This window comes from Carcharhinus amblyrhynchos, chromosome 4, assembly GCF_965287045.1.
Source record: "Carcharhinus amblyrhynchos chromosome 4, sCarAmb.v2.hapA, whole genome shotgun sequence".
Lineage (NCBI taxonomy): Eukaryota > Metazoa > Chordata > Chondrichthyes > Carcharhiniformes > Carcharhinidae > Carcharhinus > Carcharhinus amblyrhynchos.
In genome coordinates, this window is record NC_137327.1 from 75031417 (window position 1) to 75045867 (window position 14451).

At 39.6% G+C, this 14451-nt stretch overlaps 1 protein-coding gene across 3 annotated transcripts in view; it reads right to left on the reverse strand.

Moving 5' to 3' along the window:
- The window catches only part of LOC145342124 (plastin-3-like), a 112542-nt gene that overhangs the window by 40175 nt on the left and 57916 nt on the right, over window positions 1-14451 (reverse strand). For all 3 annotated transcript variants that reach the window (XM_080187366.1, XM_080187365.1, XM_080187364.1), the window contains exons 3-4: window positions 13270-13433; window positions 920-1049 (exon numbers count right to left, since the gene is read on the reverse strand). In XM_080187366.1, coding sequence (XP_080043492.1) covers window positions 920-1049; window positions 13270-13433 — 294 coding nt within the window. The remainder of the gene's footprint in view (window positions 1-919; window positions 1050-13269; window positions 13434-14451) is intronic.

Genomic DNA, 14451 nt, shown 5'->3' on the forward strand with positions numbered 1-14451 from the left:
AACGTACTAGCTGAACGGAAGTAGATTCAATCACAACTTTCAAAATTGGATAAATATTTGAAAGGAAAAGCTGCAGGGCTATGGAGAAAGAGACAGGTAGCGAAACTAATTGGACAGTTCTTTCAAAGATTTAATACTGAATGAATAAATAGGTCAAAGTTCCCTAACCTACAGACCTTTAAAATGTTATTTATTTTATTCCTGGACAAGTCAACCATCACATGTAAAGCAACAAGCAAACAGCCATTCAAGGGACACTGTCCTTTGAAAAGCCTGATGTTGTACATTGAGTATTTGCACTCACTCCCAAAAAGTGGAGTATTTATTTGGAATCATGCCTCAATTCTGGAGTAAGGTTGTATCGGGAGAACCAAAAGCCAAGTAGATTTACGGAAGGCTAAATGTAGTACAAAGAATGAGAAATAATACCTGACATTCTTTCAATTGGGATTGATTAAGAAATTGTTATATTCCACAAAGTCAGCTGGTGAAGAATAGACTGAGTAAACGAGTTCTAACATTTATTCACAGAGCTAAGCATTACAAGCATATACCTCTTAACTCAACTACCCCTCCCCCCTTCAGTGAATGTATGTTTATACCTGCTCAAGTGAACCCAATCAACGTCCTTGACCACATATTATTAATGGTATATCATTTGTGTTTAATTGGGAGTTGGTAGGATTACAGTAGGCAAAGCATAAAGTAATAAAGGGTAAGATAATATTGGCTGAAAATATGAATAGAGCAGTACTAGCAGTAGAGTGAACAAAGAGATTTGGTTCCATATTAAAAAAAATTCAACGTGTGCAAAAGTCATCAGAAAGTATATTTATTTATTTCATTCTCAGGATGTGGATTTCTCAGATACAAGTCCAGTCCCTTTTTACATGAATGGCAGTGTGCGAGTAGAGGCTACCTGAATATGAATGCTGGGTTCCTTCACTGGACTGAAGAGATGTTCCACCAATGGCACAGATGCCCTCTCTCCTGTTGATGGCCATTCTGAAAGTTTTAGCAACATGGCTACTTTTCAAATCTTGAACAATCTGTGAATTAAATAATTACATAGTGTTAATTTAAACTGAAATGCTTCTATGATTCATGGTCTTGAGCTTCATGGACCTAACATCCATTTGAAACATTTCACTTGTGGCATAAGTACAGTTGTGCTGTGACATGCCATTTAATATACTATGTAATAGTATATTACTTCTCGTGTCAGGGTAATTTCACCCCAGTCAGCTGACTTTTGCTGAAGTTAATAAAGTGATAGACAAATGGATTTTGTGCCCATTATTTTAATTTACTTCCATCAGCGACAAATTTCCAATCTGAATGCTGAGGCCTTCGACATTCACTCAACCATTAATCAACATGTCTGTAAAACAGCTCATTCACAGACAGACAGTCTCAATGGCCAAAGAATGTACGTCTCAGGAAACAGAATCCTCTCAAATATTTTTGTGGCTAAGACAAGCATTCAATTGTGAACCTAAACCTTTAACAGATGCATGCAAATCAAGGAGTATGAAAAGACCAGATTGGAAATATTTTACACAAATATTACATGGAAATGGACGCACAGCTAGTAACAACTCAACTTCAATAAAATAAACATGAAGTGGACTGATATTTACATATTTCCAATTCTAGTGCATTGTGTGCAACTTGTTCCTGTTCTAATGCATTAAAAGAAGCATTTGTGCACGTTAAAACAGCCTGTGTTTATACAAGGACTTGGCAAAGAAAGCTTTGTGCCAAAATTGAGAGACAAGCAACAGCACTACATCAATATAACTTCAGTACCTGTAATGGTATCCACCTCTTTATTAAATCTGTTACAAGCAGAAAATGATAACTCACATGAAAGATATAAAATTTGGATACAAGTGTAATAACGAGCATGTATTTCTTAAAATCCAGTTTTATTACAGGAAATTCTAATGAAATTGACAGACAGTTGTTTTGCTTTTCTGTCCTTTCCTTGTTCAGCAATCCCAATGGTTTTGCATACAACTTTCTACTTAACAGCTTTAGTAACCTCAACTTGAAGGGACTGCCCATCCAAGAACACAGGGACGACTCTCCCATCACGCTACGCCGCTGAGCTGGGAGACTCAAGCAGAGACCAATTCATGGGCTTCTCACGGACACCAAGGCCTCTGTAAGTCTCCAAGTGCCGGATTTCCAGCACAGTCAGCTCCGTGCCAGAAATCAGAGCGGATCTGAATAATTTACATAAATCTAATTTAAATAACATTAGCAGGCCTGGGATAAAATCTCCAGGCCTGCTAGCCTCCTCTCTACAAGAGTGGTTCACTCCGGCAGATTTTAGTATAGCTCCCCCCATGCAGGGAGCTAGTGGCCCGATCCTGCTGGATAAAGGCAAGGGGCAATCAAAGCACCCCCCCCCCCCCCCGCCATAGGATCAGCCAGCAGAGGGGTGCCCTGGGGCACTGCCACCTTGGGCTATGCCAGCTTAGACCCACTGCCCAAGGGACAAATTGGCAATGCCTGAGGGCTCCTTGGCACAGCTCACCATGCCAAGGGGGCAAGACCTAATGGGGGGGTCCCACTGCCAGTCTACATTTGCACTGAGTGACAGAGGGAGGGAGGCCAGCAATTGGAGCAGGGACAGAAGGGTCAGCCTGCTGGGAGGGGTCAGGTCAGGCCAGGGATGGGAGGGGAGTCAGGGCTAGCTCAGGCATGTTTTGGGAGTGGGGGTGCAACGATCAGGAGGCTGGCAGTGCGGGGTTACTGCACAAGCGCCAACCTCTGCCAATCACTGTGTGGACCACTGGGGCATGTGCAGTGGCCTACTCAACACTATGCTGCCAGCCTCTCCAGCAGGAATAGGCCCCACCCACGTTTTTGGACTGATTTACACTAGTACACCCTGCAGTGCACAGAGAGTGGGAGATCCATTTTGAAACTCCCACTGAAAAAAACCAGCGTGATTTACTCCCATTTTTACTTGAATTCGAAACTCCGAAATTTTTGGGGAGAATCCCGCCCCCCACACACATTTTTTTGTATCAGGGAGCAAACATTTTATTGCTCTTGCATTCAGATTTTCTTAAAATTACACTACTGCATCTCTGCACTTGCTATCTGTGGTTTAATCTCATGGTCCAGCTTCGACACATCAGCTTCAGGCCCAAGCATCTTGTATAGGAAGATCAATGTACAGCAGATGCAGTATTTGAAGACCAATGGTCACACTCAATTCACTGGGCAACACTGGATATCCAGTGTTACATTAGAAGGGCAAAAGGTAGACGTAATGCAAGCTCAACAGGTCAAAGCAATAGTACACAGAAGTGATAAACCCCAAAACAGGAAATTTAAGGTCTATAGAGTCATAGAATTTTACGGCACAAAAAAAGGTCCTTTGGCCCATCCTGTCTGCATCAGCTATCAAAAGCTATTATAACCCTATTTTCCAGCACTTGGTCTATAGCCTTGTATACTATGGCATTTGAGTGCTCATCTAAAAGCTTCTTAGATGTTGTGAAGGTTCCCACCTCTACTACCCTTTCAGGCAGCAAGTTCCAGATTCTCACCATCCTCTGGGTGAAAAAGGTTTTCCTTAAATCCTCTCTAAATTCCCTATCTCTTACCTATTCACTGCTAAGGGGAAAAAATTCCTCCCATCTATCCAATCTATGACCCTCAATTTTGAACAAGTCAGTCATGTTCCCCCTTAACTCGAAGGGAAACAACCCCAGCCTAGTCAGCTTCCCTTCATAGTTGAAATGCTCCAGCCCAAGCTGGGGAATAATCTCTACATCCTTGCTAGTGCAATCACACCTTTCTTATAAAAGGTAACCAGAACTGCACACAGTACTCTAGCTGTGGCCTAACGAGCGTTTTATACAGCTCCATCATAACCTCCTGCTCTTATATTCTATGCCTGACTAAATAAAGGCAAATATTTCCTTGCTTTGTTTCTCCTCCAAAAATCTGCCATCTCACATTTTTCAGAGTAATACTCCATTTGGCACTGTTCTGTCCATCTGACCAGCCCATCTGTATCATCATGTAATCCAAGGCTTTCCTCTTCGCTATTTATTACATCACCAATTTCCAGGTTATATGTGAACTTACTGATCATATGTACATTACAAACTGTAAGGAACCCAGCACCAATCTGCGGTACACCACTGGAGACTGGCTTCCAGTCACAAAACACTGTCCTGTCATAAAATTGCATATAAATGTCATAATGGAAAAGATGTAAAAACACATTCACTGCATATTTTTCGGTACATTTCACTTATCTAAGCTCTCCCGATTCAAGAATGTTCCTCTTGGATTGGAATATCACCAATATTTTAAAAAGGTGAGAGAGAAAAATAAAGAGGAAATTATACACAGAATTTGCTTATGATGAGAGGTCAAATAGATTGGGCCTGCACTCATTGGAATTCAGAAGGATGAGAAGTACGGAGACCAAAAGGATTCTAAAAGGTGCTTGACAGGGTAGATGCTGAGAGGTTCTCTCCCTTTGTGTGACAGTCTAAGACCAGAGAGCATAATCTCAGATTAAGGGGTTACCTATGTAAAATAGAGACGAGGAGGAATTTCTTCTCTCAGAGGTTAGTGAATCTGTGGGATTCTTTACCATAAGAACTGTAGAGTTTGGGTAATTAAGTTGAAGACTGAGATAAACACATTTTTAATCAGCAAAGGAATCAAGGGTTAGGAGGATAAAATGGGAAAGTGGAGTTGAGGGTTATATCAGATTAATCAAGATCACACTGAATGGTGGAGCAGACTTGATGGGCTAAGTGGCCTACTTCTGTTCCTATGATTTTGATTTGATTTATTTTTGTCACATGTATTAGCATACTGTGAAAAGTACTGTTTCTTGCGTGCTACATAGACAAAGCATACTGTTCATAGAGAAGGAAACGAGCGAGTGCAGAATATAGTGTTACAGTCATAGCTAGGGTGCAAAGAAAGATCAACTTAATGCAAGGTAAGTCCATTGAAAAGTCTGATGGCAGCAGGGAAAAAGGCGTTCTTAAGTCAGTTGGTACATTTTGTATCTTTTTCCCTGACAGAGGAAGGTGGAAGAGAGAATATCCTGGGTGCGTAGGGTCCTTAATTATGCTGGCTGCATAACTTACAGCCTAGAGGTGTTAGTCTAAAAGTCAGTTTGGGCCGATTGCTAGAACCTGTTGTTAAAGACATAGTGACAGTACTTAGACAATTATGAACTAGCAGAGGGCTGTATTTTGTTTTAAAAACAGGTATGTTCAAGGCTGAGATAGACACATTTTTAAATCGGTAAGTGAATCAACGGCTTTAACTCCATTTTCCTGCCTCATGCCTCTCCCCAATAACCCCTCTCCCCTGTAGATCAAAAATTTGTGTAGCTTAGCTTTGAATATATTCAATGACCCAGTGATCACTGAGATAGAGAATTCCAAAAATAACTGATCCTCAGAAGAGATGCCTCCTCAAATTCATCTTCACTGGGAGAACCTTTATTTTGAAATTGTGCCCCAGTTCTAGGTTCTCCCACAAATGAAAATATCCTCTCAGCATTTATCCCATCACTCAAAAGACCAAGGTAGGTCTGTGGGCAGATATAAGCACAATGAACAGTGTTCACCATTGACTTTTAAAGAGCCCCACAAATTACCATTCTGTTTTCTGACCTTTCTTGAAAGTGGCAAGTTTTAGGAAATCTGGATACACTTGCACATTACTGCTAAGGTGGAAAAGGAACTATGCATGCTATTTTGCAATTGGTTAGGTAAAAGGAAATAGTAGGCATAAATGGGTTATTTTAAGTTGGCAAGATACAATGAGTGGAATGCCACAGGAGTTAATGCTGGGACCTTAACTATTTACAGTTTATATCAGTGACTTGGATAAAGGGGCCAAATGTATAATTGCTAAATTTTCTGATGAAGATGAAGATTTGCTGAAGATAGATACAAAAGTAAAGTGTGAAGATGACGTAAGGGCCAAAATTTTCCAACCATTCATGTCGGCAAGGTTTTCCAGTCTAGTCAATGGTGCTCCCCCACCATGGATTTCCCAGCAGTAAGGGGTGCTTTCATTCAAAGGGAAGCCCCATTGACAACAGTGGGACCAGAGGATCACTCCACCAGTCAATAGCACGTCACCTTGCCACCGCAGAACACATGGCAGGTTGTAAGGGAGATCCAGTCCTGTGCCTGCAAAGGGATATAGATAGTTTGAGTGGGAAAAAAAAATTGCAAATTGAATATATAATGTGGAAAAATATGAATTTGTTCACATTGGCAGGAAGAATAGAAAAGCAGTATAAAATTGAAATGAAGAGAGATGGCAGAACTCTGAGGAACAGAGGGATTTGTGTGCACTCGCATGAATGACAATAAATTTCTGCAGATGGAGCAAATGATTACAAAAACAAATGGAATGTCATCACATATTTCAAGCAGAATGTAATATAAAAGTAGAAATATTTTGCAACAATTATACAAGGTGTTGGTGAAACCATATCTGCAGTATGGTGGAGGTAATTGCATTAGACAGTTCAGAGAAGGTTATTCAATTGATTCCTGGAATGAGGGGGTTATCTTATGAGGAAAGGTTGGCAAGTTGCATCCCTATCCATTGGAAGGATGAGAGGTGATCTTATTGAAACATACAAGATCCTAAAAGGGACATGAGTGCTGAAAAGATGCAACTCCTTATGGGAGAGGTTAGAACTACGGGACACAGTTTAAAAATAAGGGGTCTCCCATTTAGGATGGGGAAATGAGGAGTAATATTTTCTTTGGGGGTTGCGTGTTTGTGGAACTCTCTTCCCCAGAGAGTGGTGGAGGCAGGGTCTTTGAATATTTTTAAGACAGAAGCAGATAGATTCTTGATTAACAAGGGAATTAAAGAGTATCATGGGTAGGAAGACAATCAACCATAGTCTTATTGAATGGTGGAGCAGACTCAAGGGGCTGATGGCCTAATCCTGCTCCTAATCCGTATGTTCTTTACATGGAACTCCAGGAAGCATTAATAAAGCACTTTGGAAGTAACATATTGACCCGGCAAGAAATTGTTAGTACGTAGGAGGAAAAAAGTTGGATAATTGGTATTTATTCCAACTGGCAGGATGTGACAAATTGTGCCCCATGGATCACAAATGGGTTCAGCTTTTAACAATATTTAGTTAAATGAATGAAGAATAGTTAAATTAAATGAAGAATAGAGGCGTATATCCAAGTTTGCTGATAGCACAGTAGATGGTGCAGTTTAACATAATTAGCATAGACAGGAGCAGAAGTTTACAAAGTGACATTGACAGATTGAGTGAATGGGCAAAAATGGTAGATTTGTTCACAATGGAAAATTGTGAAGCCACCCACTGATGAAAGCTCAAAGCTAAAAAATAAGTCATCCCTGACTAAATGCTAAATGGAATAAATCTGCTTTAATCAACACAAGTTTACGGGCACAAGGAGCTTCAGTTTGGACAGAGAATAAGACAATTTGTACTTTGCAGTTTTGCATTTATCTAATGTCAATCTCAAATGAATGAGTCACTCTGATTAAATTTAAGGCAATGTTTTCTATTTATTACCTCACTAAATAAATCACTGGGAATTAACATGAACAATTACCATATTCACTTTTCAGGACAGATTTTCCAAATATTTTAACAGCATATTTTCTTCAGCTTTTCCTTGATTTTCACCCAATGTGCAGTAAAGGGGAGGTGGGAAAAGAGAAAGTTACCAATAATGACTGCCTGAGGTTTGGCTGATATGTAAATATTAGAAACTCCTCAGCAAATTCATTGAAGTAATACAAACACAATCACAGGTCAAAGGCTAGGAATTCTGTGATGAGTAACTCATCTCCTGACTCTCCAAAGCTATCCACCATCTACAAGGCACAAGTCAGGAGTGTAATGGAATCCTCCACATTTGCCTGGCTGAGTGCAGCTCAAACATTCAAGAAGCTCAACACTGTCCAGGACAAAGCAACCCACTCGATTGCTACCAATTCCACAACATTCAATCCCTCCATCACTGAAGGACAGTAGCAGCAGTGTATACCATCTACACGATGCACTGTAGGAACTCACCAAGGCTCCTTAAATAACACTTTCTAAACTTATGACTACTACCATCTAGAAGGCAGATGCCTGGGACCATGACCACCTGGAGGCTCCCCTCCAAATCACTCACCATCCTAACTTGAAAAAATATTGTCATTTCTTCACTATCACCGAGTTAAATCCTGAAACTCCCTCCTTGACAGCACTGTGGGTATACCTACACCCCAGACAGCAGCTCACCACCATCTTGCAAGGCAACTAGGAGTGGGCAATAAATGCTCTTCTAGCCAGTGATGTTCGCATCTCATAAACAAATAAAGAAAAACATTCTCTGATTAATACGCTTGAGATTCGGCAACCTGGAGACACTCTTTTCATAGGAAGGGAAAGCCATCTGAATGGGAGCATGGAATACCATGAATACTGCTTTCCAAACAATGTTCAAAGGGATTTCATAGTCATGTGGCAAGATGGAACATCTTTCCCACTTCCATCACCCAGTGACAGTGTTAAGTATAGACAAAGGGCCAAGCCCTGCTACTTGGCTCTAACAATGCATCTTCTTAACCCAACTTCATGCTTTACTGCACAGCTTTCCACTTCAAATGCAAACACTTTGTCTCTTTTGCCAACTTAGCAATTTGCTGATAATTTTTATATCACAAATTGTGTTCATAAGGACCAGGTTTAAAACTGCTCAAACCAATTTCTTCTCCAGCCAACAGAGGGATCGCATCTTTGTACCAGTATGAACTAGAAACTGGATTTTAAGATGCAAATTGACATTGTGCCAGTGAACGGTGCCAGTGAACGGTGCCACCCAGCTTCCTACCACATTCACTATGAAAAGGAAATTACCAAATTTCCTGTGTTTGTTACCAATGTTGGCACATGAATCAGGATATATGGGGAACGAATGATAAATGTTTTTGTGCTGCAGGATTGTTAAACTGAATTTAGAAACAATATAATTTGCAGAGAGATGGAAAATTGTGTTCTGGTCCCTTGAATTTCACTGCTACAACAAGCTTTTGGGACTTTTAATGCCCATCTTCACAATCAATACTAGAAATTCTGTATTTTAAATTGTTTTCACTAAGTTTTAAATCCTTGAAGATACAAATTTCCAACTGCAAGCAAAGGATATTAAAGTGAAATCCAATCCTTGAATTGTTTCTGTTATAGGCTTTATTCTAAGCCTCCAGAAAGCTTTGGCTATATATTTGAAAAGTGGTAGGGCATTGAGCATTTTAGACTTGAAATGGCAAGTGAAAATATTGTGCAAAAGACTCAGTGAATATTTAACCAAGAGATCTAAACTGACCATACAAATCTTTCTATGAAGGCTTCAACTGACTGGGCACAATCCAATTCAGATGGCTCCCCAGCTTTTCAAATGCCTTGAAAAACAATTAACTAGGCTCCCTGGGTTTAAATTACTTAAAAGCTTGAGGGCAGAGTCAGTTAAACAACAGTTACAGTTGCTTTGAAAACTCTTTAACCTCGAGATTCCTATTGGGACACAACACAGGGAAATCTCTTACTCAAATAAAGAGCTTACAAACCCAGCACTGGGAAGTTAAAATGTGCTATTTTTTAAAATTTAAACAAGACACCATGGACTCAAATAAACCTGATTCAACTGTGGATGATCATACAGACCTGTTAGCTTGATTCTTTGGTGATTTTTTCCAGATACCTTCCACCATGGTAATAATGATGTTCAATTGAACATTTCTGCACAGCATGGTTGCAAGAGGTTCCTCAACTTTAGGATAGTTGCTTTACAGATTACATCCACACATGGAACTTTACAATTTATCTTCACAAACAAAATAAAATGGGTGTCTAGGAATCTAGGTTAATGGATTAAGCCTGCAAGGCTCAGGGTAAAGTAGTGACACAAAGCAAGGAACTTTGGTAACCCTGCAATATCAGAATCTCCTCTCCAACCTTATGAGTAAAGACAAATTAGTGTCCAACTTGTATCCGACTAACCCAGAAATCAGATCTGACTGAAGTTCCCTTTTCAATCTGACTTTGAAGTGCTCCTCCAATGCACTGGAACCAAATGCTTCTCTCCGTTGTGCACGGAACCAAAGCATCTAACTGATCTGAACGATTTGTGTGCAATGAATTAATCTGAACCTTGATACTTTTGCTTACTATGGGCATTATGGAAATCATACAAGGCCCACAGGCCTCAATCAAGGGCTTTGTCAATGGGAAGGATTCCTGAGTGTGAGTCTTGAAATCACAGTGACAAAGAAGAATATTGGCAGGGTCTAACCACATTTTAAAGGAACAATATAGTGGAGATGATCAAATAAACAAAGCAATTCAGATTACTTTTGGCATAATAAAAGAAAGGGATTAAGGTTATCCATATTAAATTAGGTAATAATATGCAGAATTTTTATTAGTTTCCAATAAGCAGATTTCCTTTAAAAATGGAATTAATATGTTGAACTGCTTGGCCATTGTGGTCTCTCATTAAGGCAACAGACAGATCTGAGCCCTGGAACTCAAATGGCCCAAAGCAACAGTCTTGAAACTATCAGGGCTTCTTGTTGTGTTGGAAAATAAGTTAAACTAACTCAGAGATCCTAGCAATGTCACAAGTAATGTTTATGCAACATCTTTAAACACTTTCAAAACTTATTAAAAATTTTGTGAACACGTGCACTTCCTATCCAAAAGAGTAGATGGGGTAAAACTGTTCCCTTTGGTGAAAGGATCAGGAATTGGGATTGGGAGGGGCATAGATTTAAGGTGATTGGCAAAAGAGGCAACGGCAACATGAAGAAAAAGGTTCTTATGCAGCAAGTATTTAGGATCTGGAATGCACTGCCCAAAAGTTTGAAGGAACCTGATTCAATCAGGACCTTCAAATGAGAATTGCACAATTATCTAGAAAAAAAATTGCGAGACTGCAGGGAAAAAGTGGGGATGGGACTAGCTGAGTTGCTCTTGACATGAACACAATGGGCTGAATGGCTCCTTTCATGCTGTAACCACTCCTTGATTTCAATTTTCTTTGGACACAGTTTTTGGTCATGCTTTTATGTGGGATTTAACATTGAAACCGCCCATGTAAACATTTAGGCCTAGAAATTGGATTGCATAGCATCTGAGTTTGAGGAAGAAAATGGGCACAGAAGGGTTCACTATTGATTTGATTTATTATTGTCACATGTATTAGTAAACAGTGAAAAGTAATGTTTCTTGCGTGCTAAACAGACAAAACATATCATTCGTAGAGAAGGAGAGAGTGCAGCATGTGCTAAAACAGTTAGGGTATAGGGAAAGATCAACTTAATGCGAGGTCGGTCCATTCAAAAGCCTGGTAGCAGCAGGGAAGAAGCTGTTTTTGAGTCAGTTCGTTCATGACCTCAGACTTTTATATCTTTTTCCCGATAGAGGAAGGCGGAAGAGAATATGTCTGGGATGCGTGGGGTCTTTGATTATGCTGGCTGCTTTACCCAAGCAGCGGCAAGTGTAGACAGTGTCAATGGATGGGAGGCTGGTTTGAATGATAGACTGGGCTTCGTTTACAACCCTTTGAAGTACATTGCAGTCTTGGACAGAACAGGAGTCATACCTGTGATGCAACCGGTAAACCAATTGTGAATTGGTTAAGGCATCTTAGCTGTTGTCAACTAGCATACGTTTCAGTCTTTTTGGGAAATTAGCCAATTTTCATGGGCCTGAAGCATACAAACAAGAATATACATGCTGCAGTATGATTCTACAGACTGCAGGACACTGTCATCAATAAAATACAAGTTGAATGTGGAACTAGAGTATTTGACGTTGAAGCTGCAAGGCCTTTGTAATCTTTCTAATCACAGCTCAGCAGCTGATCACCCCTGCCCCTCCTCCACACATCACTAAACCACCCCCCACCAAGCCCACACCGTCATTCTTGCCACAGGCTTAGTCCTCATATCATCCTCATTGAGACTCTGGTCTCTTGAGGTGTGATGCCTTAGCATACCATTCACATTCTGACAATGGTACAGGACCAATTCTGCATGGTGCACTTGTGCAGTAATTTGTTCTGAATGTTGCTAAGTTTAAATTAGAACATCCAATCCAATGTTCAGGCCTAAGGGAATTCCAAGGTAGGTAAACAGTTGCCTGTGACAGTATAGCTTCGGTCTCTGACCTAAAGGTGGCATCAATTCAGAGTTTTTGTTGCCTCTCTTCTAATTGATATTTACCAAGTAACTACAGACAATTTGCTAGTTTGAGTAAAATGTGCAGCAGAGTTCAGTAACCTTCAGGTATCTTTCAATATTACAGAAGAACTAAAAGGATACAACAATTTTAGTGAAGCAAAAGAAAAAAATTCCTCACCCTACTCATCACCAGCATAAAACATTTGATTACCACATTGCTCCATAATCAAGCACAATCCAAGCATTCCATAGTCATGTTGAAACTAGATATGAAACATGCAAATATTGCTTAAAGTAGAGCAGTCACAAATCGCAAACTTGTAGAAACTGCTGAGGAAGAAGAAAATTAGGCTTACTACACAACAAAACAAAAACCAAACAGGACTTCAAAAATGACTGAGCGCAAATGAAAATGTGAAGAGGTCACCTCCAAATATAGAATCTGTTGAAAAAAAGATAAAGGTCTTTTGATGAACAATATTTATTCATGGCATTTGAGGAATACGCACATTTAAGGAGTACATTTGAAGTTGCAGTGTTAAACTGCATCAGCAACTTAATATTCCACAATTTTTGAAACATCTCTCACTTCAACGCTCAGCTTCAATTACTACACATTTAAAGCTCTAATTTTGTTATTGGATTCATGAAAAAGAATTACGAAACAGAAGTTTGAAATGGTGTTCATCAGGCTTACTCGCATATCTGTAGCATATGGTGCTGATTAAATAAATCCCATCAACGGACATCCCACATTTTTACAGCAGAATTCAGATAACTTGATAAGTCACATTATCCTGCAGTTGAACGCATGGATTCGGAAAAAAAAAAATCAAAGCAACAGCAATTATTGAGTGCCAAGTCGCTAAGATTGGAATTTTCACTCTGGACTTGTTTTATTGGTGCTGTGGAGACAGTTGCTGGTGGATTCATTACTGACTGATTCGAAACACACAGTACATCAGGAACATAACAGTAATGTTAAGCTCTGGGCTACGACAGCTTTCTACGTACAAGGACACTTACAGAAACAAACTCGTCAAAGCTGATCCTGCAATCTTTGTCTTTGTCACCTTCGTTCATGAGATTCTCAACGATCTCTCTTATTTTGTAGCCAGGCAATGAAACATTGGCTTCACGGAAAAGATCACCAAGTTCGGAGTCACTAATGTAGCCATTGCTGTTGAGATCTAGCCAAACAAACAAAAAGGTTTAGTTTTAATTGGAAATAAATCAGAACAATAACAACTAATGTCTGCCAATTTAGAAAAAAATTAATCTGTTCTATTTCAATTTTTAAATGTAAATACTGTAAGCCCATAAAACGTGAAGGCAAAAATAGGCCATTTAGCTAATATCTTGCACCTCTCTGCCTATAACTTAAGGTTGAAACAAATCATAACAAGGTGTGTTAAGTCTGCACATACAAGCCTTGCTGGTCCGCACGAATGTTTTGTACCAATAGGGAAAAGTACGTCGCAATATGATGCCTGCGACGGGAAGCGTTTAGACACGATTTTCCTTCCTGTCTAAGTACTACTTTTAACTGCCAAAAACTATTTTTGTTCCATTTCATCAAACTTTGAGAACCTAAAATAGTGCTCTTCTGAAGTTGATGGCCAAAGATTTGGTAGCTCTGCATTAACCACCTTTTAAGGCTCAAAAAAAAAGTTAGCTCAAAAATATAGTTGAAGTACATACTATAATTCAAGAAAAGGAAAACCATAAGTCAGAGGCCCAAATTAGATCTTGAAAATTAGGCTAAGAATGGAAATTTACCATTCTTTCAGCAACATTAGTAATAATCATTAGTGGTCTGAGAGATTCAGATCATCATCAGTGACATAACTGACAGATTTAATACTCTGTAGTCAAACTCTCACTCAGGGAAAACTATGGCGGTCAAAGTGCGTGGTCACATTTAGGAAATTATTATCCACTATTACCCACTGGGAAGGGAACATAAGCTTTTTTGATGCCACGATCTCAAATTTGCACTGTTTAATTAAAATTATGCTGGTATATGGTTGTGAATCAGTGTCAGGCACAAGAGTACATTCGAGTCCCTTTTCCAAGTTAATAATGGCTGGCCAATATAAACAAAACAAGCCGCTAAATCACTACCCACAAATAGTCGGAGATTGAACCTGCACAATCTACAAGGAAGCACCATAAATTTGCTCAAACCATTAAATTGGAAACAAGTAT